At 40.3% G+C, this 26,695-nt stretch overlaps 1 protein-coding gene across 3 annotated transcripts; it reads right to left on the bottom strand.

Moving 5' to 3' along the window:
* Positions 1-3,140: 3,140 nt before the first annotated feature.
* On the bottom strand, positions 3,141-17,648 carry LOC116354383 (mucin-5AC-like). Of its 3 annotated transcripts, XM_031793526.1 has the most exons (9): positions 17,498-17,648; positions 10,209-10,369; positions 9,945-10,018; positions 9,408-9,547; positions 8,999-9,305; positions 8,041-8,803; positions 7,783-7,923; positions 7,017-7,101; positions 3,141-4,290 (listed from the first exon to the last, which is right to left on the bottom strand). In XM_031793526.1, the coding sequence occupies exons 1-8, from the start codon at positions 17,559-17,561 to the stop codon at positions 7,048-7,050; spliced, it is 1,704 nt and encodes a 567-aa protein (XP_031649386.1). In that variant the 5' UTR covers positions 17,562-17,648; the 3' UTR covers positions 3,141-4,290; positions 7,017-7,047. The 3 variants fall into 3 exon arrangements, with proteins under 3 accessions (XP_031649386.1, XP_031649384.1, XP_031649385.1); XM_031793524.1 differs by having other exon boundaries at positions 8,041-9,305; XM_031793525.1 differs by having other exon boundaries at positions 7,017-7,098; positions 8,041-9,305.
* Between the last annotated feature and the right edge of the window lie 9,047 nt (positions 17,649-26,695).

The following is a 26,695-nucleotide window of genomic DNA, read 5'->3' as shown; positions in this document are numbered from 1 at the left end:
ATATTACTCCAGTGCTAGCCACTATACTGGCTTCCTGTTAAGACTAGGGCTGATTTCAAGGTTTTACTGCTAACCTACAAAGCATTACATGGGCTTGCTCCTACCTATCTTTCCAATTTGGTCCTGCCGTACATACCTACACGTACGCTATGGTCACAAGACGCAGGCCTCCTTACTGTCCCTAGAATTTCCTAGCTAACAGCTGCAGGCAGGGTTTTCTCCTATAGAGCTAAATTTTTATGGAATGGTCTGCCTATCCATGTGAGAGATGCAGACTCGGTCTCGACCTTTAAGTCTTTATTGAAGACTATTCAGTAGTTCCTATGATTGAGTGTAGTCTGGCCCAGGAGTGTGAAGGTGAACGGAAAGGAACTGGAGCAACGAACCGCCCTCGATGTCTCTGCCTGGTCGGTTCCCCTCTTTCCACTGGGATTCTCTGCCTCAAACCCTATTACAGGGGCTGAGTCACTGGCTTACTGGTGCTCTTCCATACCTTCCCTAGGAGGGGTGCATCACTAGAGTGGGTTGAGTCACTGATGTGATCTTCCTGTCCAGGTTGGCGCCCCCCTTGGATCCGTGCAGTGGCGGAGATCTTCATGGGCTATATTCAGCCTTGTCTCAGGATAGTAAGTTGATGGTTGAAGATATCCCTCTAGTGGTGTGGGGGCTGTGCTTTGGCAAAGTGGGGGGGTTATATCCTGCTTGTTTGGCCCTGTCCATGGGTATCGTCAGACAGGGCCACAGTGTCTCCAGACCCCTCCTGTCTCAGCCTCAAGTATTTATGCTTCAATCGTTTGTGTCGGGGGGCTAGGGTCAGTCTGTTAAATCTGGAGTATTTCTCCCGTCTTATCCGGTGTAAATTTAAGGATGCTCTCTCTATCTTTTTTCTCTCTCTCTGAGGACCTGAGCCCTAGGACCATGCCTCAGGACTACCTGGCCTGATGACTTCTTGCTGTCCCCAGTCCACCTGGTCGTGCTGCTGCTCCAGTTTCAACTCTTCTGCCTGCGGCAATGGAACCCTGACCTGTTCACCGGACGTGCTACCTTGTCCCAGACCTGCTGTTTTCAACTCTCTAGAGGCAGCAGGAGCAGTAGAGATACTCTGAATGAACGGCTATAAAAAGCCTACTGACATTTACTCTTGAGGTGCTGACCTGTTGCACTCTCTACATCCACTGTCATTTTTATTATTTGACCGTGCTGGTCATCTATGAACATTTGAACATCTTGACCATGTTCTGTTATAATCTCCAGCCGACACAGCCAGAAGAGGACTGGCCACCCCTCATAGCCTGGTTCCTCTCTAGGCTTCTTCCTAGGTTTCCTAGCCACCCTGCTTATACACCTGCATTGCTTGTTGTTTGGGGTTTTAGGCTGGGTTTCTGTACAGCACTTTGTAATATCAGCTGATGTAAGAAGGGTTTTATAAATACATTTGATTTATTTATTTTGACAAGCTCATATAGTTTAAACGAGGCAAGTCAACTAGAAATGGAATGGTATTACTGTATAGTCAATGGATTACACGGTTCTGAGTGAGGGTGTTTTGCAGGAAAAGTACAAGGTTTTCTCAAAGCCATCTCATTACAATCACACTGGTAGCACACTGGTATTGCTCAAGAGAACATAAGAGTATTTGTGTAAACCATTTGTGTAAACCTTAGTGGGATTACGGCCTGAAAGACAATTTTATTCTGTAGATGGTTGACTTTCTCAATTGTGTATTGACCCTGTACTTTCGAACTCATAACGCACAAACACAATGTGGATTTGCTGTTCATGGTTGTACATTTTTTCACAGGCATCTGTAAATGTATCCTTCTTATTCCGGATATTTACATACATTGGTGGTAGCAACTTGGTTTGAACCTGGTTTTGAAGAGACAAACTGAACAAGTTCCACAGACATGACTAACAGAAATTGAATAATGTGTCCCTGAACAAAGGGGGGGGGGGGGGGGGGGGTCAAAATCAAAATTAACAGTCAATCTGCAGCATCTGCAGTCCTCATGCCTCCTTGCAGCATTCCTAAGGCACGTTCACACAGATGAGCAGGGACCCTGGGCATCTTTATTTTGCCGTTTTTCAGAGTCCGTAGAAAGACCTCTTTAGTGTCCTAAGTTTCATAACTGTGACTTTAATTGCCTACCATCTGTAAGCTGTTAGTGTTTTAGCGATCGTTCGACAGCTGCATGGTCATAAATTGTTCATGGTTCATTGAACAAGAATGGGAAACAATGTTAAAACCCTTTACAATGAAGATCTGGAGTTATTTGGATATTTACGAATTATCTTTGAAAGACAGGGTCCTGAAATAGGGGCGTTTCTTTTTTTGCTGAGTTTGTGGTCTTCATATATTTATTGGAGTTTCCTTTTTTTAATGCAACATAAAACAAAACATGCCACAATATTTAGTAAGCCGTTTAAATTATTTAATAATAATAATAATTTTATTAATCAGATATGATTTGTGTTGAATACTATAATAGTGTTTGCTATCATTGATCCATTTCTTTAATGATGCAGACCATGTCGAATAAACAATAGTTTAATGTTCCAACAAGGGCAGGCAATTGACAGGTCAGTTCAGGCAGGGGTCAGAAAACTAGAGGTGGGTAAATGGTACCGGACGATAGGAAGGGGTCAGGGTAAGGCAGAGGTCGGTAATTCAGAGGGGGCAAAGGTACAGGTTGGGCAGGCATGCTCAAGGTCAGGGATAGGCAGAGTGGTCAGGCAGGCGGGCTCGGAGTCAGGACAGGCAAGGGTCAAAACTGTGAGGGCGAGAAAAGAGACTGGAAAAAGCAGGAGCTGAGACAAAATGCTGATTGACTTGAACAAACAAGATTATAACAACATTTACAGCTGACAGGGGCAGCTCTAGCAGGGAAGAAATTTGACCAACTGACTTGCCACGTTGAAAGTCACTGAGCTCTTCAGTATGGACATTCTACTGCCAATGTTTGTATATGGAGATTGCATGGGTGTGAGCTCGATTTTATACACCAGTCAGTAATGGGTGTGGCTTGAATAGCCAAATTCACACATACTTTTGTATATTTCTTCATTAAACTACTTTTAATGTCTAGAAATACCAACTTCGATGTTGGGAGTGAACTGTCAGTTTAATGAGGATACTTCCATGAAGAAGAGGTCTTGGTTCTCAGCATTTATTTACAAGTCTTCCATTAAATTGTACATAACATGATCCAAACTCAGTACTCAGAAATGTACTCCTATTTACATGTGTAATTCTCAAGTCCCAAATCCTAACTTGAGATCTGTGCGTGTAAACTGGAGTTTTTGAAAATCTTCCATTGACATCAATGGGCACTCAAGTCAAGTTAGGATTCAGACCTCCATCTATTTCCATTTCACAAGATGTCACATTATTACTGCACATGTTGTTAGCCAATGATTTATATATACACTAGAATACTGTTTTGGCGGCTCTATTGAAGCCACCATGCCTCCATCTTGGCACTCCCTCAACGTAAAAAATATATATTTTGGAAGCTACAGAAATGAATTTATTAATTTCTAAATTGGTTTTTGCCACAACTATTCTATTTCAGACACCTTATTGTGTTCTTTTACATTGCATTATGTGAGCTAAACATACAAATAAAATATAGAAAAACATTTAGAGTATATTTTTTTGAGATCACCAATGTTACTGGCCCAACAATAAACAAATATTTAAATACATGTCATTTTGTCCCTGAAACATTTAATTGAAATACTGTAGAATTCCATGTATTCCTATGAAGGACTGTTCCACCTGGGGAGTGCCAAAATGGCCGACTGGTGGCTTCAAAGCCTGTCAATGGCAAACACATAGCATCTGCAATCCAGGGCTCATATACATCATTGCTGTAAACTCCCGATTCAAATATCTGACCAATTAAGGAACTCTTGATTTTCATATTTGATTTAACATTCCTCTTCAGCATTATACAATTGAGCAGTTGAACATGATGCAAAGCAAAACATCTGAGATATTTGTGCCAGAATATAACAGACTGAAAAAATATATCACCTTGACGCTGGTTGTGTTCATAACAGGGTCAAATATGACGACATCAGATACAGTTCAAAAATACTAGCAAGGTTGCCCAAAATTTATGCGCAAGATTTGTGGAATAAATACAAACATATGAAATCATTCAGATCATTTTCATCCAATATAACATGCTAAATTCCTGACAAACTATACAGTTTCTACAGAGGTTGTGACATGGTTTTGCTTGTAGCTCATCTTTGTCAGATCTTGTTCTGCAGACAAGAGTTTGCCTGGAAAAATAAATAAAGATTATCAGTTAAATAAACATAAATTTACTAAAGATGTTCATTAATATCTATCATATAGATACTTATTTTCTTGATCAAGCATGTTAATATGTTTCATGTGGGTTTGTCTGGGTTTAGGTCCTGTGGGCTTTAACAGCCCTAAACATAAATATCCCAAAGTTGAAATTGCTTCTTCAAGTGATTCAAACCACACACACACACACACACGACAAGCCTGTTTTTGCCATTCGTCAAAAATAATGACACATTTTGATTGAGCCTCAAATGGGAACAGATTGCTCAATGAATTACCCACAATCTGAAGTGCGGAGAGGCAGCATTGTATAGGCCTCTTCCCATACAATATTGAGCCATAACATTTGAGGCTATTATCAATATGATTTAAATGCACTGGGCAGGGCCACTAGAATGCAGGTGTGAGTCAATCTGCCACCTTTACTACCAAAGTAAATACAGTCGTATAAATCACCATAAAAACAATGTGCCGGGTATCATTCCCAGGAAGTATCCCATATAAGCCTTTGTAAGAGTGACATACAGTGGTATTTAGAATCAATGAAAGATTGTAGAGCTTTGATGTGAATGGGCATTCTGTGTATTGATCCAATATAATCTGATATTAAATAGCTAAAACAAACTGTTTTAAATGTTTTTAACTGGAAATATCCTCTGCCCACAGCAGGGCGTTTGGATGACACTTAACACATTGAAGCCATATCTATTTCATTCTTAACCTCAAATATATCTTAGCCATGATTGTGTTGCAAATGATTTGCATAAATTCCTGCAATGTGATTACCTGACTGTTTCCTTTAACTCATTCCACTGTGTTGTGCATTTTGAAAAGTTTGATGTTTGTTTTTGCTCTGCTTGTATGTAATCTGCTGCAAACGAATTAAACCTCTGTACAGGACCAGGACATTTTAAATGATCAAAAAGTCAGTTGAAAGTTCTCTGTATATATATATACTGCTAAAAAAAATAAGGGAACACTAAAATAACACATCCTAGATATGAATGAATGAAATATTCTTATTAAATACTTTTTTCTTTACATAGTGAATGTGCTGACAACAAAATCACACAAAAATGATCAATGGAAATCAAATGTATCAACCCATGGAGGTCTGGATTTGGAGTCACACTCAAACTTAAAGTGGGAAACCACACTACAGGCTGATCCAACTTTGATGTAATGTCCTTAAAACAAGTCAAAAAGAGGCTCAGTAGTGTGTGTGGCCTCCACGTGCCTGTATGACCTCCCTACAACGCCTGGGCATGCTCCTGATGAGGCTGTGGTGCAACGTGGCGTTGGTGGATGGAGCGAGACATGATGTCCCAGATGTGCTCAATTGGATTCAGGTCTGGGGAACGGGCGGGCCAGTCCATAGCATCAATGCCTTCCTCTTGCAGGAACTGCTGACACACTCCAACCACATGAGGTCTAGCATTGTCTTGCATTAGGAGGAACCCAGGGCCAACCGCACCAGCATATGGTCTCACAAGGGGTCTGAGGATCTCATCTCGGTACCTAATGGCAGTCAGGCTACCTCTGGCGAGCACATGGAGGGCTGTGCAGCTCCCCAAAGAAATGCCACCCCACACCATGACTGACCCACCGCCAAACAGGTCATGCTGGAGGATGTTGCAGGCAGCAGAATGTTCTCCACGCCGTCTCCAGACTGTCACGTCTGTCACATATGCTCAGTGTGAACCTGCTTTCATCTGTGAAGAGCACAGGGTGCCAGTGGCGAATTTGCCAATCTTGGTGTTCTCGGGCAAATGCCAAACGTCCTGCACGGTGTTGGGCTGTAAGCACAACCCCCACCTGTGGACTTTGGGCCCTCAGACCACCCTCATGGAGTCTGTTTATGACCGTTTGAGCAGACACATGCACATTTGTGGCCTGCTGGAGGTCATTTTGCAGGGCTCTGGCAGTGCTCCTCCTGCTCCTCCTTGCACAAAGGCGGAGGTAGCGGTCCTGCTGCTGGGTTGTTGCCCTCCTACGACCTCCTCCACGTCTCCTGATGTACTGGCCTGTCTCCTGGTAGCACCTGCATGCTCTGGACACTACGCTGACAGACACAGCAAACCTTCTTGCCACAGCTCGCATTGATGTGCCATCCTGGATGAGCTGCACTACCTGAACCACTTGTGTTGGTTGTAGACTCCGTCTCATGCTACCACTAGAGTGAAAGCACCGCCAGCATTCCAAAGTGACCAAAACATCAGCCAGGAAGCATAGGAACTGAGAAATGGTCTGTGGTTATCACCTGCAGAGCCACTCCTTTATTGGGGGTGTCTTGCTAATTGCCTATAATTTCCACCTGTTGTCTATTCCATTTGCACAACAGCATGTGACATTTATTGTCAATCAGTGTTGCTTCCTAAGTGGACAGTTTGATTTCACAGAAGAGTGATTGACTTGGAGTTACATTGTGTTGTTTAAGTGTTCCCTTTATTTTTTTGAGCAGTGTATATAATTCTTGCATTTTGACATAAATAATTGTAAAAGTAATTGTAGACGAGTATTATGTGGTTGAATTGATATGTATTACTAACAATAGCAATATGTTATTTCTATGTCACAGGTCAATTATATTTTTTAGCTTTATTTTAGAGTGACAACATTCACAACCAATCCAGAATGGTCTTACATTGTGGGTGTGTTAAAACCACCAATCAGGAGCTGTGTTGGGTTTAGGTACCTGTTGGTATGTCACCTCCACATCTTCCTGCTCAGGGGTTCACTATGTACATGCCTGTTTTTTTCTTCTTTCGTGGGTCATCCTGCTGAGAGATGTAACTCAGTATCAGACAGATGCATTAATTTCAGAGATTACCATTTAAACACCCCTTCCTAAAATGTCTACTGTCAGATCATCCCAGCTACACTAAACGTATGCAAAAATGGTACAGACAAATTTAATTGCTAATCCAATATACTTAACACTCCCAGTACTAAAATATTTGGCTTAAAGTGTTTCACTCTGTCTTCTCAGTTTGCAGCTGTTGCATTGATGTGGTTCTGTACCCAGCCACAATGTTTTCCCCACTATATGGGTATTTCCATCTGTGGCTAATGCAGATAAGCACCAGCTTTTGACAAAAAGTTGCACTTGAGTTCTTACATCTGGAAAACTAAAGTACTTTGATAACAAACTTTACTCGCAGATAGGAAGGCCAAAGCCAAAAGGAAGGCCTCCGAGATGACAGAGGAAGCTGAATGATCAAAATCAAAATCAATATTGTTCATATTCTTATGTTATTGCTCAAGATAAGTATTTTCAAAAGTACTGAGGGGGCCAGGTACATTTAATAAAGTTGTATTGTATTACACTAAATATTGTATTAGTAATATTAGCAGCTACATTCAACATTTCCAGAGCCAATGCCAGAAAAAGGCTATGTTGAGGTATACCACTATAAGTATCTGGTCAGATGATCAGACTTCATGTTTAGAGGTATTCTTACGATAGTCTCAATGGTCTTGCCATTGGGTTGCTCCTGTACAGGGGCTTGGGGGACATATGTGGGGAAAGAGTCCATGTTGGGGGTGCTCTTTTTTTCATGAGCGTATGGACCATCTGACCTTTTACAGCACCAGCGCACCACCTGTTGAGAAAGTAACGTATAAGAAAGCTATCAGACAGTGAGGAAAACTGTTGCCGTTCAAGTGTCACAAAATGTATATTTTTAGAATGTACACAAACTACCATGCAGGTTACTCACCATCATGATGAAGATGATAATGAGGAGCAGCAGGATGACAGCGGCTAACACCAACAGCGCAATGGCCCATCCCGGTACCCAGTCACTGAAACCACCACGGTTATCCCTGGATGCTGCGTTGGCAGTTGTGCTAGATTTAGTTGTTGTGCTTGACTGAGGCCCGATGGAAGGCTTCAGGGGACGGTTGGTTAAACCACCAGATGGGGAGATGTTTGGTCTCTTACTGTTTTTTTCTGGGTCCACCGTCCCAGGTGAAGGACTGGCACCATGACTTGTGGTGGGTGGATGAATTGTATTAGTCTTGTAGTGTCCTCCTGAACCACCAGTTGTCATTGAAGATGACATATTTGTAGGACTGGATGTAGGGAGTACACTATTGTTTCTCTTTCCGCTGCCTTTAGTGGAAGAGAAGGTTACTACGGTAATTGGATCTTGTGTGGTTTTGTCAAAAGAGGGATCTTTCGTAATTGTAGATGGAGCCAATGGGGTGGAAGTTGTTGGAAATTTCATTGTTGTAGTTGAAGCCAATGGGGTTGTTGGAATTTTGGTAGTTGTAGCTGGAGCCAGTGGGGTGGAATTTGTTGGAATTTTCCTAGTTGTATTTGTCGCAGTTATATTTGGAGCCAATGAGGTGAATTTTGTAGGAATGTTTATAGTTGTAGTTAGAGCCAATGGAGTGGAATTTGTAGAAATATTCGTAGAAGTAGTTAGAACCAATGGAGTTGAATTTGTAGGAATGTTAATAGTTGTATTTAGAGCCAATGTGGTGGAATTTGTTGGAATTTTCATAGTTGTATTTGTCGCAGTTATATTTGGAGCCAATGAGGTGAATTTTGTAGGAATGTTTATAGTTGTAGTTAGAGCCAATGGAGTGGAATTTGTAGAAATATTCGTAGAAGTAGTTAGAACCAATGGAGTTGAATTTGTAGGAATGTTAATAGTTGTATTTAGAGCCAATGTGGTGGAAGTTGTTGGAATTTTCATAGTTGTATTTGTAACCAACAGGGTGGTTGTGGTTGGAATTGTCGCAGTTATATTTGGAGCCAATGAGGTAGAAGTTGTAAGAATTTTCATAGTTGTATTTGGAGCCAATAGGGTGGAAGTTGTTGGAATTTTCATAGTTGTATTTGTAGCCAATGGTGTGGTTGTTGGTGGGTTAGTAGTGGTTGCAGTCATGTGAGTTATTGTTGTAGTAGGTGTGGTGGGGGTGGTTATGGTTGAGGTGGGGGTGGTTATGGTTGAGGTTGGAGCCCTAACTGTTTCTGCTGAAAAGAGAAAGGGGGAAATCACTCAGGTAAAAAAAAATCTGAGTAATGATGTAATATTACATTATGGAAAAATGCAATTAGTATATTTGTATGTCTTACATTCAGTATAATTTGTATCTATATGGAGAGAGGCAGAAGGATTGGCTTCGATATGATTCAGGAATTCAAACTTGACCACATTTCCATTGATAGACGTTGTGTTGAAAACTATGTCAGTGTTTGCTATCACTGATCCATTTCTGTAAAAGACAAGATTCAGAAAATTAAGAATGTTAGATGATACAGTATAATAACATATCCTCACCCAACCTTGACCAGGTGGAGGTGGGCATTAAGCACGTCTTGTAAACCAGAAGATCACAGCCATTTTCATGTTTTTATTTTGTTTAAAAGTTTGATATGGCTGTTTAAAACACTACCACAACCCACCAAAACTTAACCTAAAGGTTCTTTCGACATTGAAGCTATAATTTTGACAAGTTTACATAGTTTAGACGAGGCAAGTCATTCCAATTCATAATTCCATGTTTCGGTCTGTCAAGGACAGATTTAAATGGAGTGAGTTTATACTTTAGTTACACATCCTCTCAAAAGCTGATCTAAAGGATCCAGGTGACTTAGTCAAGCTTACTGTACCTGAAAGTCATTGTTGCAACGCCCTCATAAATGGATGCTGTTCCGGATGTAGGAGACTTGTAGACATCAGCAAGCTGAAAAATACAAAATTATGTCACAATTTTCATCATTGTCATGAGACCACTTATAGAGATAATTCCTGCTGTGATAACATTGTAAGTAAGTAAGTAAGCCTTTTCTGAGCCAGAACAGCACATAGGCCCGTGCTGTGGTATAGTTTATATAGTGGTGTTGTTCAAATCAAGGCATTGTTCTCAATCTTACCAATTGGCTGACCTCGTCATACAATTTCTTGTAGTCCTCGGAATTGGGATTCAATAGGGAGTCATTGAAGACCCGATTGGTGATCTTTATGCCCATCTGGAATACCATTTTGTTTGTTGGGGTGGTTCTCATACCTGCTGGAGTGACTGACCACAGGGAACCTGTGGCAAGCAAAAATATTCACCTTACTCAAGTGGATCATTTAAGGCTATGAGTGTAACATGGACTTCTATAGCTTTCATCTTGGGAATCAGAGGATTTTTGAGGTAGCCTAAAGTACTAACAGATGTAGGATCTTCATTTGAGCCAGTTTTCTACAGCAGGAAAATCTGCAGCAACAGAAAATGTGAATTATGTGGATTATAACCAATTGACAATTTCTATAAGAGTTGATACATTTTTCATTATGGCAAATCAGGTCTGACATAAAGGGAAATTAGTAACTTTAGAAGCCTTTTTAAACCTGGAAAATTCACGACAAATGTGCATTTCCTGCCGTGCAGGAAAATTGTCAGCAGCAAAAGAGTGATCAAATTAATATCCTATCTCTGTAGCACACACAGAGCTGTTGGCTGTATAGTTGGAGATTCCACTGGATTCAACGTCGGGTATAAATGAGTGTTATGATTAGAAAAGATTCCTCTCAAGACCTTTACAAGCCAGAATGATAAATACAACTATATTTTAACTTACTTTACCTGTTGTCCGTGTAAAGTAAATTCAAATCTAATTTTATTTAACATTCTGGCTTGTAGAGGTTGTGAGTGAAATCTTTATACTCCTGCTTCAAATCATCATTTATGCCCAATGTAGAATTCAATTCAATATCGGGTCTTCAGGCTAGGTTTGAGAGTGTATATAAAAGTAATACAGTGAGCAAATCTGGTGGCCCATTAGGAAACATAACAATCATAATGGAGTATCAGCTACTCATAAAGGTGTGGTATTAATTTGGTTTACTCTTTAGCTTTAGATTACTCTATCCACATCAGACATCAATTGAAGTACAATACCCCTCTCAAAAGTGTTAACACTTTGCTAATTAGTTGTTGCAGGACACTCATGGAGTTCTGACCGTAGAGAATACTCTTGAGCGATTCCATAACTGTCATTATTATACAAGCCATTTAGGGTTGGAAACCCAGTATACAATGTCCATTGTCCTTTCAGCTCAAATTAGTCAAACCAAAGTAGAGCGAGTTGAATTATGGATATATTTCAAAATAATAGTATTATCATGTCACAGAAAGTAGGGCATCTTTTCCCACTCAAAATCCATCAAGTACACCTGAATCACCAGTTGGGTCAAATTATAGCCTGTCTACTTTGTTGTCTAATAGACATTTCATAGTCATCGCAATATATACTTGTGCTTTGAGTTGGCGCAAGGGACACAATAATTTGATCTGCTGGTCTTTCTGAATGTCGGTAAGTGCCATTGAATACACAGTCTTCAAAAATAGACAGTGAAGGAAGGTGGTTTACTGAATCAAGCAGATATATTATTAATAACATTATAGGCATACTATACAAAATGTGTACAGATAGATATACTTTTATATATCATACGCTAATATATAAAATAATATACAGTTGAAGTCAGAAGTTTTCATACACTTAGGTTGGAGTCCACTCCACAAATTTCTTATTAACAAACTATAGTTTTGGCAAGTTGATAAGCATATCTACTTTGTGCCTGACACAAGTAATTTTTCCAGCAATTGGTTACACAGATTATTTCACTGTATCACCATTTCAGTTGGTCAGAAGTTTACATACATTAAGTTGGCTGTGCCTTTAAACAGCTTGGAAAATTCCAGAAAATGACGTCATGGCTTTAGAAGCTTCTGATAGGCTAATTGACATCATTTGAGTCAATTGGCGGTGTACCTATGGATGTATTTCAAGGCCTACCTTCAAACTCAGTGCCTCAATAGTACGCAAGTATGAACACTATGAGACCACACAGCCGTCATACTGCTCAGGAAGGAGACATGTTGTCTCCTAGAGATGAACGTACTTTGGCGCGTAATGTGCAAATCAATGCCGGAACATCAGCAAATATCCTTGTTCTTTGCTGATGCTGGATGCTGGAGGAAACAGTTACAAAAGTATCTATATGTCAGGCGGTGGGTGTAGCTGGTGCATGAAGTCAGGCGCAGGAGAGCAGAGATGAGTGAACAATGCACTTTACCTAAGAAATAGCACAAGTAACAATACCAATGTGCAAACAAAATAACGGTTGCCACAAAGCACGGGTGAAAACAGCACCTGGAAAAAAACAGCCGGAAATGTACCGACCTGAACAATAAACAATCACACATAAAGACATTGGGGAAACAGAGGGTTAAATACATGACCGGTTTGTTGGCGGAAGTTGTGACAATATCCCCAGTAAAACGAGTCCTAGATCAACATAACCTGAAAGGCCTCTCAGTAAGGAAGAAGCCACTGCTCCAAAACCGCCATAAAAAAACAGACTATGGTTTGTGTGTTAATAACATTTAGACTATATTACCCAGCAGGCTATGCGGGTATTGGGCATTTGGTTGAAGAATGCCTTGCATGGCTAAACAAGGAGTTTTCTAGCTGAAGTATATGTTCATTAAAATAGTTATACCTACGCCCCGGTTTGTCATTATATAAGTAACAATCATAACATGGTGTCAGATTGGAGGTTGCTATGACGAGACAGATAAAAGAAAGGAGTAACTGCAAATTTCCAAGACAAAAATTTAACATTCTAAGACAAGTGACGTGAGTAGGTTAAGATGCTAGGTTGCATGAGCGAGAGTGACAGCAGCGAGAGCGAGGCTGCATTGGAATCTGTTGACGAGCAAGTTGATGAACAACATACTGAAGTAAGAGAAATGGACAAAAAAGACTCACTAGTGAAAGACTATCCTGTCTGTGGCATACTTGATAATGGACTCAATGAGAGATTGCTGTGTGAGCAAGATTTAACTTTGGATAAAGCAGTGAATGTGTCGAGCAGCTGAAACCACCAGAGCACAAGCGAAAGAGCTGCGCAGGGATGAGGTGTCAGTGCATGCAATAAAAAGAGGAGCACCACACACAATGCCTAACAAAACAAAAATAAGCGAAAGAGAGAAATCAAACCACTACGTGGAAAATGTGGATTCATCCACAAGCTAAAAAATTGCCCTGCATATGACAAATCATGTAACAACTGTGGGAAAAATAATAATTTCTCAAAATGCTGCAAAGCTTAGGCTACAAAGAAAAAGGTTCACACAGACAAGGAGGAGATTGAAGAATTTTGTTGATTCTGGAAATATGCAATGCAGTAAAAGCTGAATGGATTGTGCCATTGACTGTGAATGAAACTATAATGCCATTCAAGCTTGATACTGGAGCACAGGTAAACCTGTTGTCGCTGGATGACTACAGAACACTGAAAGTGAAGAACAAAATACACTCTGTGAAAATTAAGGTTATTGGTTATACTGGGTAGAACGTACCAGTCAAAGGAAGCTGCATAGTTACTTTACAGCACAAAGGAAAACAGTTCAGAGCGGAGGTGCTGATCCTTGAAAAGAGTGTACAGCCTATTCTAGGAATCAATGCATGTGAAAAGCTCAATTTGTTGAAAAGAGTGTATGTAGTGACATCACAGGCTGAAAATGACCAAGAATCGCTACTGGCTGAGTATGAGGATGTGTTTGAGGGTCTTTGATGTTTACCAGGAGAACACAAAATATGTACTGATGACAAAATTACTCCAGTTGTGCATGCATGCAGAAAAGTTCCATTTGCACTGAGGAAAAAGCTCAAGGAGGAACTCTGATGCATGGAAAAGATAGACGTCATCACAAAAATGGATGGACCTACAGACTGGGTAAGCTCACTGGTTATTGTGGTGAAAGATCTCAACAAAGCAATCAAGAGAGAGCATTTCAAGTTGCCAACCAGATAAGAGATAATGTCGCAATTTGCTGGAACAAAGTGGTTCAGTAAGCTTGATGCCTCATCAGGATTCTGGCATATGAAGCTAGACGATGCAAGCTCAAGGCTATGCACATTCAACACACCTGAGGGCAGGTACAGATTTCTTTGTCTACCATATAGGATTCTCTCTGCACCAGAGGTCTACCACAAGACAATCCACATGACCTTCGAGTACATTCCTGGAGTGGAGACCATGATGGATGACATCATTGTCTGGCGGTCCACAAAAGAAGAACACGACGTGAGAGTGAGACAAGTGCTGGACCTGACACGGAAAGTCAACCTAAAACGAAAGAAAAGAACAAATGCGAATTTGGTGTGAAAATACTTACCTTCGTGGGAGACGTACTTTCAGAGGATGGAATCAAACCAGACCCGAGGAAAACATCAGCCATCAGCCAACAAGGACAACATGAGACGCTTCAAGGGCATGAACCCCTACCTTGCAATGTTCATACCTCAACTGTCAGCACAGTCCACTCCACTCAGATGTCTTCTGGAACAGAAAAATGAATGTGAATGGTCCCATGAACAGGATAACCGCTTCAAAAACCTAAAGACAATCACAGAAGAGCCAGTGCTCAGGTTCTATGATCCAGAGAAAAGCACAAGGATTTCTGCAGACACTTCACAGTTTGGCCTGGGAGCAGTTCTTCTGCAACAGCATGACGACACATGGCAACCCATCGCTTATGCTTCCAGAGCCTTGACAGGCGCAGAGACAAGGTATGCACAAATAGAGAAAGAACTACTGGCGAGTACATACGCTTGCGAAAGTGTTCACCAATGCATCTACGGAAGAGACTTCGAAGTAGAAACCGACCACAAACCATTGGTGTCAATCATGTCTAAGCCACTGAATGATTGTCCAATGAGAATCCAGAGAATCTTGATCAGACTGCAAAAGTATGATGTGAAGATGATCTATACCCCGGGAAAGTTAATGTTTGTCACCGACACTCTTTCTCGAGCAGTCGACAAGAAAGAGAGCTTCAGCACACAGAAAAACACTGAGATTTAGGCCTACGTCGACATTATCGTAGCATCACTTCCTGTGTCTTCTGAGAGAATGGATCAGATCAAAGGAGAGACCGCAGCGGACCAAACAATGATAGAGTTGAAAGAAACAACACTGATGGGATGGCCCGCAGAGAAAAACAACTGTCCAAGGAGAATACAGGATTACTGGATGTGCAGAGCAGAGCTCACTGTTGTGGATGGCACAGTGTTCAAAGGAAACAAGAGTGTCATTCCCATGACACTATGCAAAGAAATGCTACAGAAAATACGAGGGCCACTTGGGTGAGGAAAAATGTAAACAACGAGCATGAGAAGTAATGTACTGGCCAAGAATGAACCAGGAAATCAGCCAGACCACTGCTTCATGTGAACTGTGTTTGACCTACAGGCCAAAGCAGCAAGCAGAGCCGCTAATGCCTCATCCAGCACCCAACAGACAATACTACAAAGTTGGAGTTGACCTTTTTGACTGCAATTACAAAAGTCACATTGTTGTTACCAACTACTACTCAAACTACCCTGAAGTAGCAACACTGCCACCTACCTCCAGCAAAGCTGTAATCACCTACCTGAAATCAGTCTTTGCTAGACATGGGGTTGCGTCTGAACTGTACTCGGACAATGGCCTGCAGTTCTCAAGTTCCGGATTCCGATCGTTGATAGACAATAGAGTATTGTTGGGCAGACTATATTTAGTTAAAAAAATTATAAAAATATCAGAATATGTTTATTTCCTCTTAAGCAAAAACAAACAATTGGGGAAAAACAAACAATTGGGGGAAAATTGCGTGAATTTGCGAAAATTGCGTGTTACGCAGGTTGAGTAAACAAATGCGATGTGACGTGTAGTTACATAGACAATTACGCAGCAGGCTATGGTAGTTGAAGAATGCCTTGCATGGCTAAAGAAGGAGTTCTCTCCTTGTTTAGCCATGCATTACACTGTAAAGTTGTTGTATTCGGCGCACGTGACAAATCAACTTTTATTTGATTCTAGCTGAAGTATATGTTCATTGAAAGTAGTTAAACCTATGCCCCGGTTTGTCATTATATAAGGAACAAACATAACACTTTGCACCTGCACATGGGGACAAAGATCGCACTTTCTGGAGAAATGTCCTCTGGTCTGATGAAACAAAAATAGAACTGTTTGGCCATAATGACCATCCTTATGTTAGGAGAAAAAGGGGGAGGCTTGCAAACCGAAGAACACCATCCCAACCGTGAAGCACGGGGGTGGCAGCATCATGTTGTGGGTGTGCTTTGCTGCAGGAGGGACTGGTGCACTTCACAAAATAGATGCATCATGAAGAAAAGTATGTGGATATATTGAAGCAACATCTCAAGACATCAAGACATCAGTCAGGAAGTTAAAGCTTGGTCGCAAATGGGTCTTCCAAATGAACAATGACCCCAAGCATACTTCCAAAGTTGTGGCAAAATGGCCTAAGGACAACAAAGTCAAGGTACTGGAGTGGCTATCACAAAGCCCCGACCTCAATCCCATAGCAAATGTCTGGGCAGAACTGAAAAAGTGTGTGCAAGCAAGGAGGCCTACAAACCTGACTCAGTTACACCAGCTCTGTCAGGAGGAATGGGCCAAAAGTCACCCAACTTATTTTGGGAAGCTTGTGGAAGGCTACCCAAAATGTTTGACCCAAGTTAAACAATTTAAAGGCAATGCTGACAAATACTAATTGAGTGTATGTAAACTTCTGACTCACTGGGAATGTGATGAAAGAAATAAAAGCTGAGATAAATCATTCTCTCTACTACTATTCTGACATTTCACATTCTTAAAATAAAGTGGTGATCCTAACGGACCTAAGACAGGGAATTTGTACTAGGCTTGTGAATTTTTGAGGGGTGAAAAACTGAGTTTAAATGTATTTGGCTAAGGTGTATGTAAACTTCCGACTTCAGCTGTATAATAGTGGTACAGTATATTGAAATTGATAGACAAACATATTAAATAACTATAATTGAAGGGATTGATTACTTCAAAATCAGTCTGTAAGACACTTAAACATCTCACAAAATGTGATTTTCCTGTCATTTAAGTACTACCCAAGTACTCATATAGTGTGCATCAGGTTTTTGAAAGAGATTGCAAATCGATATAATTTCTTAATACTAAGGTATACAATATTATATATATATATGTATTATTGATAATATGTACATTACCAAATAGTTACAATTCCTCCAACATCAAGCCTCAGAAATATTTCTCCTTTTTCCATAAAGCAAAAATAATGTTGCACCTACTTAATGCAGTTAAACTGGATGCATTTTCTTACCTGAGATGGCAAATATTAAGATGCATTGTGTAATCCTCAAATGGTTAGCTGAAGGTAGTACCATCTTGATGGGTAAAATCTGGCTATTTAAACAAATTCAACCAAATGTATGATACAAACTATTTAACTTCTCAAGTATGGAGTTTAATGGTGAGATGTAGTTTGTCATCTGCAGGGTGAGGTACCAGTCTTTTATCTGGGGCCACCTACGTCAGGTGTGACTCGACAGGAGCCGCGTGATTCTGAGGCTGGGCCGTGCTAAAAGAAATTGTGAGATGTGAATCACAACTTTGATTGCTTTGGTGATTCATGAGCTGAACCCATTTGGATCGGAAAAAACTGAATATCTTTATTTGGGCGAGGGTTCATGTCCTGACACTTGTGTAAAACATCGGCTGGGCTGCATTAACTTAATAATACAATGGGAAATGGCTTAATAGTTGTATTAGCTCCTGGACAACACTATTAAATACAATTTTAGACTGATGAGAGAGGAAGGCATGCAATTGAGACTTGAGGGGGCTAACCAAATAGAAGTTTTTCCAATACACTGTACTCTGACTTTGTGTTTTCTCAGACTAAATCAGCATTTTCATTAGCTCGATCAAAAAGCTATTTTATAATGAATTTAAACTTATTGATAACTCAATTTCAAATTTCATCATTGATGAGGACCTGTTTATACACGAACAAAACATCACCTTGACTTTAGCTTTTTGACTAACCTATTCCTACAATCGTCCTTCAAAAGGGAGGGTGTGTCAAAGGAGGTCACAAAGAAAATAGTTTGACGTATGTAGCTTGGCTTTTTAATCCATATATAAATAGGTTGTATTTGATGTCTCACAGCCTTGGAGTAGGGAACACCTTTGCTTACTATTATTAAGTCCTTGTATCCAACCAAATGACTTGTCATGTTGGAACAATTAACACACTGTTGTGGAATGGCAAACGTTTATCAACCACAAATAAAACTATGAATAAGACCAGGGTTGGGCAGTAACTGATTACATGGAATCTGATTTTATCTTTTTTAAACAAGCTATTCAGTTACCTTGTAATCAATATTGTAATCAGATTGCACATACTTAAAAAAAAAAAAAAATACTTGGATTAATTTTAAATTCAGAAAGTATGTTTAAAGTAAAAAACACTTTGACACTTTTGTTATTGCAATGACATTCAATTCAGCATTGAGAACTAGCACAAGTTTAAGTTTGTTCCACCTGGCCACAAGTCAGAGACCACAATGATAAAACACTAAATGCGTTTGATGGATCCTTTTGTTTTCTAATGCATTTTAAAAGCGCAAGTAATCCAAAAGTAACTGTAAGTAATCATTTTATGTTGCCGAGTTGGGTTCATCCAAAAGTTACATTACTGATTGCAATTTTGGATAGGTAACTAGTAACTTTAATCTATAACATTCCCAAAGTAATTTAACCAACCATGCATAAGACTCACAATATAGGCTATATATACTGCACCTAGGCTATGACTGAGCTGCCCGATTGACAATCCAACACAACACAAATAATCAACAACACGAGGTACAGTACCTGTTTTCTTGCATTTTCTTCCATGGTCACAACATTTTTCAAGGCTGGGATTGTCTTTACCAATGTATGACCAAATTAACATCATATCACATACAGGCTGGTGAGACATTGGGTCCAGAATTTCTGTGGATTTTCAACTATAAAAAACAAAACTGTTTGCATTCTGACTGCCTGCAATCTGTTGGCTGTCTGTATGTGGTTAGTGCCACCCAGTGGTATAATGATTCATATTTGACCTAATTTTGCCTTGTCTGCTATTTACCTATACCGTGGTCCATGAAGTGCCATCTGCAGTGTTTTCAGTGTTTTTTTTATGGAAGAGCAACATGAACTAATCAATCATGATGTTATTTGACATCTATCCTGCTTAACGCAGATGTTAAATGTTATCTGCCTTAAATGTCAAATTTTTACTTCAATGACACAAGAACCCTGAAAAGGTTGAGGTTATGTAAAAAATGTATGTAAAAAAAGACTGAAACAAAACACTACACATCATGCCTAGGTTTGTATGGATATCAGGATGCAAACCTCCATTTCAACATTTGACCTCTACCTGACCTCATCCATTCTGCTCAGAATGAATGATCTTATTAAGCTTATTGTGCACTGCTAAGTTCCTCACCCAACCTCTATATGGGGTATTGGCAAGTGCCCATGTCAAAGGCAACTAACCAGGAGTCATCAGCCTTCCACACAACATTTGACAACATCAAACATCATATGAACTGTCACTGACTACCTCTCAAATGCCTCTCAGACCACAAAAAAATGTAAACTGAGGCACAAGCAGTCTATAGTTCAACACAATCAAACCATGATTCAACCACAACTCAATAAACAAAAATATGCTTAAAATCCTTCCTGTCCTTATACCACTCATAATCTCAGTTTGTGTCTCTTCCATCTAATAGTGCCAATCTCTACACGGAATATTCACTCAAATGAATTATCCATTCATGTTTAGGTGGGAAATATCGTTTTTTTTTCAGACTCACCAGTAACGTTTATCTGGATTGGATCACTGTACGGGGTGTAATAGGCAGGGTCCTCTCTCCCAGTTCTATGCACCAGTACTGCCCTCCATCTGAGACACTGACTCGGCTGCGAGTGTAGTGGATCAGAGTCTTGGCTGTGTCTGTACCAGTAGATCGTCCACTTGACAATACAGGTCGGTGTCATTGTCTCCTGTGAATACAGCCCTTTGGCCAGACTTTAATGTGGCTGTCAGACAATTATCTGTTGGAATTAAGAAAAGGGTGTTATGCATCAGCATAACATCTATCTGATCTGCTGCCCTTTACTTTTTAAAATTCTACTCCCTTTTTCTCCCCAATTTCATGGTATCCAATTGTTAGTAGCTACTATCTTGTCTCATCGCTACAACTCCTGTATGAGCTCGGGAGAGACAAAGGTTGAAAGTCATGTGTCCTCCAATACACAACCCAACCAAGCCGCACTGCTTCTTAACACAGCACGCATCCAACCCGGAAGCCAGCTGCACCAATGTGTCAGAGGAAACACCGTGCACCTGGCAACCTTGGTTAGTGCGCACTGTGCCCGGCCCGCCACAGGAGTCGCTGGTGCGCGATGAGACAAGGATATCCCTACCGGCCAAGCACTCCCTAACCCAGACGAAGCTATGCAAATTGTGCCCACACGGACCTCCCGGTCGGTTACGGCCGGTTACGACCGGTTACGACCGGTTACGACCGGTTACGACCGGTTACGACAGAGCGCGAACCCAGAGTCTCTGGTGGCACAGCTGGCACTGCAGTACAGCACCCTTAACCACTGCGCCACCCAGGAGCCCCTGCTGCCTTTTACTGAGATCCTCCAGCAACAGCTCATCTGCCCGTTAGGATAAGGGCTCTTTTGGACCAAGGACTTCAATCAGTTACACTTTCAGTCACTTCCTACAAGCTTTCAGTTGTGCACACACATACTAACTGTCACGGGCATCGTAAGAAGCGGACCAAGGTGCAGCGTGTGGAGCGTACATATTCCTTTTTATTAGAATGAAGCTTAACATGGCTATGAAGCCTCTCACAAAGTCAACTACCCACAAAGAAAGGAGGGAAAAAGGGCTACCTGAGTATGATTCCCAATCAGAGACAACGATAGACAGCTGTCCCTGATTGAGAATGCAGCAGGCATTTTTTGGTACCCTTCTCCAGATCTGTGCCTCGACACAATCCTGTCTTGGAGCTCTACGGACCATGGCTTCGTTTTTTCTCTGATTTGATTTGATTTGACATGCACTGTCAACTGTGGGACCTTATATAGACAGGTGTGTGCCTTTCCATATCATGTCCAATCAATTGCATTTACCACAGGTGTCAATCTCCAAGGCGATCCTAGCCGATCGCCAAACAACAAAAGCCTTGTGTTCCTTTAAAATATTTTTTGGTCTCTGGCTGTTGGCGGTAGGTGCACCCAATTCAGCTGCCCTGTGCGTCACTTAGGTAAACTGTTGCTATTTTGAACCATTTCAGACACATGAACCATTTCATGTGTCTAAAAGGTACAGAGAGCAAATCAAGTGCCGCTGGTCAATCGGATGTCTCAGATAACCATGTCTGCAGTAACGCAGCAGACATAAAAGAAAGCTACATCAAATTTGATACTGTGAGATTTCAAAATATTTAAAATCATGACTATAGAGACTGTCAACGAATACAGCAAAGAGATGCTGTTTTTATGAGTGAGTTCATGTTTAAGTTCTTACTCAGCACTGTCAACACTTTGTATTCAACACTTTTATAAGCCATAAAATGCACGTTGTTCCTATTTCCACCCAGCGCTACAACAAGCACTGCAGTAGTAATGAATGAGTAGGAAAGTGTATCTATAGGCTTGCGTTGTTATTATTAGTGGCTTTAGTCTTTTTTAATATCGAGGAATATTTCACTTTCACTGTTCATAGGAGTAAAAAACATGAATTTGTGCACATGGCATAAATTATGCGGTGCGACTTGAGTTTCAAAATCATCATGAAGATGTGTTCATTTTGGTCAGTGTAAGTGGAGGAAAGGGAGAGCGGAGGATGTTGAGAGGCAGACCCTCAGTCCGCTGCTCTCTCCCTCCACTGAGACTGACCATCAGATACAGGCACCATCAGCCCAGTAAAATACAAATAAAAAGCAAATGATTTAAATGTATGCTCACTCAGCTGTGCTTCACAAGTAATACAACAATGGATCTGTTAAGGATGTGTTCATATATCCTACCTCTAATTTGGAAATATATATATTTTTAAATGGCTCTAACAACAATGCATTGGCAGGGCAATTCAAGCAAAGCCAATATGTGTTGATAATGTATTGGGCCTATAGCTTACTGAACAAACCTCATTGCTACAGTACTGTTTTTATTTGATTAATGGTTCATGTTAATGTTTTCAGTCATGTTAAAAAATATCTGAGTGGTAGATCTCAGCTTGCATTTTGAATCAAAGTGATCTTGACTCAGAAAAAGGTTGGTGACCACTGTTCTAGGGTTTTCCCTGTTAACACTATCAACATTTCCCTTTACTGTGGTAGTTGTGATCGAATCAACACAATAACTCTTATGGCTAGCAGAACCCCTCAACAACATTCCGCTGAAAAGGTAGCATGTGAAATTCAAAAATATTTTTTTGAAATATTTAACTTTCATACATTCACAAGTGCAATACCCCAAATTAAAGCTTAACGTCTTGTTAATCTACCCATCGTGTCCGATTTCAAAAAAGGCTTTACAGCAAAAGCACAACATATGATTATTTTAGGTCAGAGCCTATTCACAAAAACACATACATCCATTTTCCAGCCAAAGAGAGGAGTCACAAAAAGCAGAAATAGAGATTAAATGAATCACTAACCTTTGATGATCTTCATCAGATGACACTCATAGGACTTCATGTTACACAATACATGTATGTTTTGTTCGATAAATATTTATATCCAAAAACATTCGGTGATTTTGCAGAGAGCCACATCAATTTACAGAAATAGTCATCATAAACTTTAATATAAGATACAAGTGTTATGCACAGAATTAGAGATATACTTCTCCTTAATGCAACCGTTGTGACAGATTTCAAAAAAACTTTATGGAAAAAGCAAACCATGCAATAATCTGAGTACAACACTCAGACAACAAAACAAGCCATACAGATATCCGCCATGTTGTGGAGTCAACAAAGTCAGAAATAGCATTATAAATATTCACTTACCTTTGATGATCTTCATCAGAATTCACTCCCAGGAATGTTTGATTTGTTCGATAAAGTCCATCATTTATGTCCAAATACCTCCTTTTGTTAGCGTGTTCAGCTCACAAATCCAAACTCACAATGCGCGGGCAAGTCCAGGCGAAAGATCAGAAGAAAAGTCATATTACAGTTCACAGAAACATGTCAAACGAAGTGTAGAATCAATCTTTAGGATGTTTTATCACAAATCTTCAATAATTCAATAATGTTCCAACCGGAGAATTCCTTTGTCTGGAAGAATTGCAATGGAACGCAAGCTACCTCTCACGTGAACGCGCGTGATCAGCTCATGCCACTCTGGCAGACCTCTGACTCATTCAGCTCCCATTCCCCCCTCCTTCACAGTAGAAGCATCAAACAAGGTTCTAAAGACTGTTGACATCTAGTGGAAGCCTTAGGAAGTGCAATTTGACCCTATAGACACTGTATATTGGATCGGCAATGAGTTGAAAAACTACAAACCTCAGATTTCCCACTTCCTGGTTGGATTTTTCTCAGGTTTTTGCCTGCCGTATGAGTTCTGTTATACTCACAGACATAATTCAAACAGTTTTAGAAACTTCAGAGTGTATTCTATCCAAATCTACTAATGATATACATATATTAGTAACTGGGACTGAGTAGCAGGCAGTTTACTCTGGGCACGCTTTTCATCCAAACGTGAAAATGCTGCCCCCTATCCCAAACAGGTTTTAACCACTTTCAATGCAAAATACCAAAACAAAACAAACTATTTAAGAAATGTTGTTGTAGGCAGAATGCATCTATTGCATTGTCTCTTGATACTCAGCCCATACTCTACACAGACCAGTGCGGCATAAACAATCAGAGCTGCAGTAGGCCTATACGCAAATAGACCTTTGCCATATATGGATCTGTGCCATTTACTTTGAACTGGACTGTGTTTACAGCATGAGCAGTCGGAAATGGATGCACTTGGTTTGAGATCACAGCGAGAGCTGCATGTAGACATGTGCACATTTTGTTCATATCCTTCGCTAGTTAGTGAGTTATTAGCTTAGTTATAGATCATTTGTTGTCAGTAATAGGGGGTGTTTGCTTCCCACAAGAGCACAAAATGTGTACATTTCTAGACATCATTGGAAAGCGAGTCAGGTAAATAATATTTTTTTTGTCTTAAAGGGGCAGTGTTGTATTTTGAGTAGCCAACAGGCAGAGGGTAGCATAATTTGTCTGATTCTCTGTAATAATGGGAATAATAATGCATTTTATGTTGTAAAGTGTTTTCTTACATCACACATCTTTTCTGAATGATGAACAGGCTAATATCAAGCGCTGCACGTTTTTCTTTCAAAAGTCTCCTGGAATATAGGCCTACATTGAACACCACACATTGGCTGCTACTGTAGGCTGAATGATAGAACAGCTATTTCCATGTTGAAATGTTATGGGATCCATTTACTCAATTGTTTTTGATGGTAGGCCACTCTGGTAGACCTACATTATAATCCAATAACCACAATAGCCTACATGGCCACTGTTAAAACTGTAACTTAAAGCAGGTACAGCCTCAGTGTTCCCAGTAAACGCACGCTGGAAGTTGCACAGAATTTTCACAACGTTCAAGTTTACGCTTAGCAGACCTGAAATTTGCTCAGTGTCAACATGTTTTTGAGGGGACATTGGGTTGGCAGACTAATTATTTTTTCCTTTTTCAATTTTGTATCACAACGTATAATGGATTTATACTCCCGTTCAGTTGGTAGCGGTAATGCAACATATTGGATGCCAACTGCCATTAAAACCTCACCGAATGAGAATATATTGGCTGATCAGTGGCCACTGCAATATCCAGTCCACATTATGCATTCATTTGTGAAGTGAAATATTAACATGATTTAAAATAGCGTTGACTTATTGTTTAGATTCATTTATTACTACTAACTAAAAATACAATTATCTGAGGTCATACACTAAAATATTTATGGACAGAGTAAACACTAGGGTATTATTAAGTGACCATGATTACCAGATGGTGTTTGTTTAAGATCATTGACTGTTTAAACCATTAAGGGGTTAGCCTAGTGTTTGCTCTGTATTTGGCATAGGGTAATTCATATGGTTAATTACCGCAGTGAGCATCAGAGGGCTGTTAACATAGAGATCCTATTAAATTATTCTAAATCCTAATTCAATGTCTGCTCATCTAACACACAATTAATGCTGATGTCATTGTGAATGGTGGCACATGGAAAGGGACCGGCTCCCACTTTTGTTGGTGTTATAGGGACTTGCTTTGGACCCTGGCTGGCCTGTTTTCAATTACCCCAGCATGGATTATCTCACTGCCCAGTGCAGCTGTCTAAACAGCGTGCAACCATCACCACCACGAGAGGGGTTCAAAGAAACTTGAGCAAAGCCAAGAAAGGGGAAGATAACATAAATATTTAGATGCAGTATTTCAGTTATACTGCACTCTGACTACAATGTTTTTTTGTAAGTAAAAATTGCACTCTCCGACATGAGTTCGCTGGTATTACGGTTGCTGTCCTTTCAGCATCACAAGCCTGACACACACTGGAGGCCTAGGTCCAATAGGTTTGCAACTGCCCAAACATGTCTCTATAATAAATTCATATACAATTACAATTTCCCAGTCTGACCTTTACTAATAGTGAGCGCACAACTTTCAAACAATTTCCCCCACTCTTCCCTACCAGCGAGTCAAGGAAATTGCGCAAAGTTTTCAGGATATTTTTTCATGAAAGTAAAGGACGGTAATGTTATGAGTAAAGTAGGAATCACAGGTTTCAATCAGTAGGCGATAAGATATACTCATGTTTCAAGAATGTATATACAGTGTTTGGCCTGGCGAAAAGCACTTTTATGCGATGTCTGAATGGAATGATTATCCAATTTATTTTTTACTCCCGCTGGTCTCGGGGAAGAAATTATGGTCTCAGTCAAGACTGAGTAACAAATGTATCAGGACCGAGAGACTCAATATGTGCTCAATACGTGGTCTCGAGACCGGACTCAAGACTGGTCTTGAGTACTACAACACTGGGTAAAAGTCCTTACTAGAGTTATCTTCATAACATGCCCCACACCTACTTGGTTGCCATGGCACCAGTGCATAAATTCAAACCAAAAAATGAGTAGATGTGATTGGGAGCCACAAAGAAATGTCCTGCCAACCCATAAAGGCCTCTCACAATTACTGTGGCTCCCTCCTTGATATGTTCGTTTTTTTTTAGGGGGTCTAAAAACCTTGTCAAGCTTTCTCAACTTCCATGATTTGTATCTAAACAGCACAGACCACAGATGACGATCTCATCTCTCTCTCTCTATCTCGAGCAGCTATGGCATAATCCAAAGTAGTTCAAACCATTTTCATGAACAGTGTTCATGTCAGCTTCTGTT

Source organism: Oncorhynchus kisutch, linkage group LG17 (genome assembly GCF_002021735.2).
Source record: "Oncorhynchus kisutch isolate 150728-3 linkage group LG17, Okis_V2, whole genome shotgun sequence".
Taxonomy (NCBI): Eukaryota; Metazoa; Chordata; class Actinopteri; order Salmoniformes; family Salmonidae; genus Oncorhynchus; species Oncorhynchus kisutch.
This window is presented reverse-complemented; position numbering and strand designations above follow the sequence as displayed.

Bases quoted from the DNA above. Each gene is read 5' to 3' on its own strand.
- LOC116354383 (XM_031793524.1), bottom strand. From the start codon at position 17,561: ATGGTACTACCTTCAGCTAACCATTTGAGGATTACACAATGCATCTTA. The intron at 9,306-9,407 runs GTAAGACATACA...TTCTCTTTTCAG, and splicing joins AGATACAAATTATACTGAAT to CAGAAACAGTTAGGGCTCCA. The intron at 7,924-8,040 runs GTGAGTAACCTG...CTTTCTCAACAG, and splicing joins TTATCATCTTCATCATGATG to GTGGTGCGCTGGTGCTGTAA.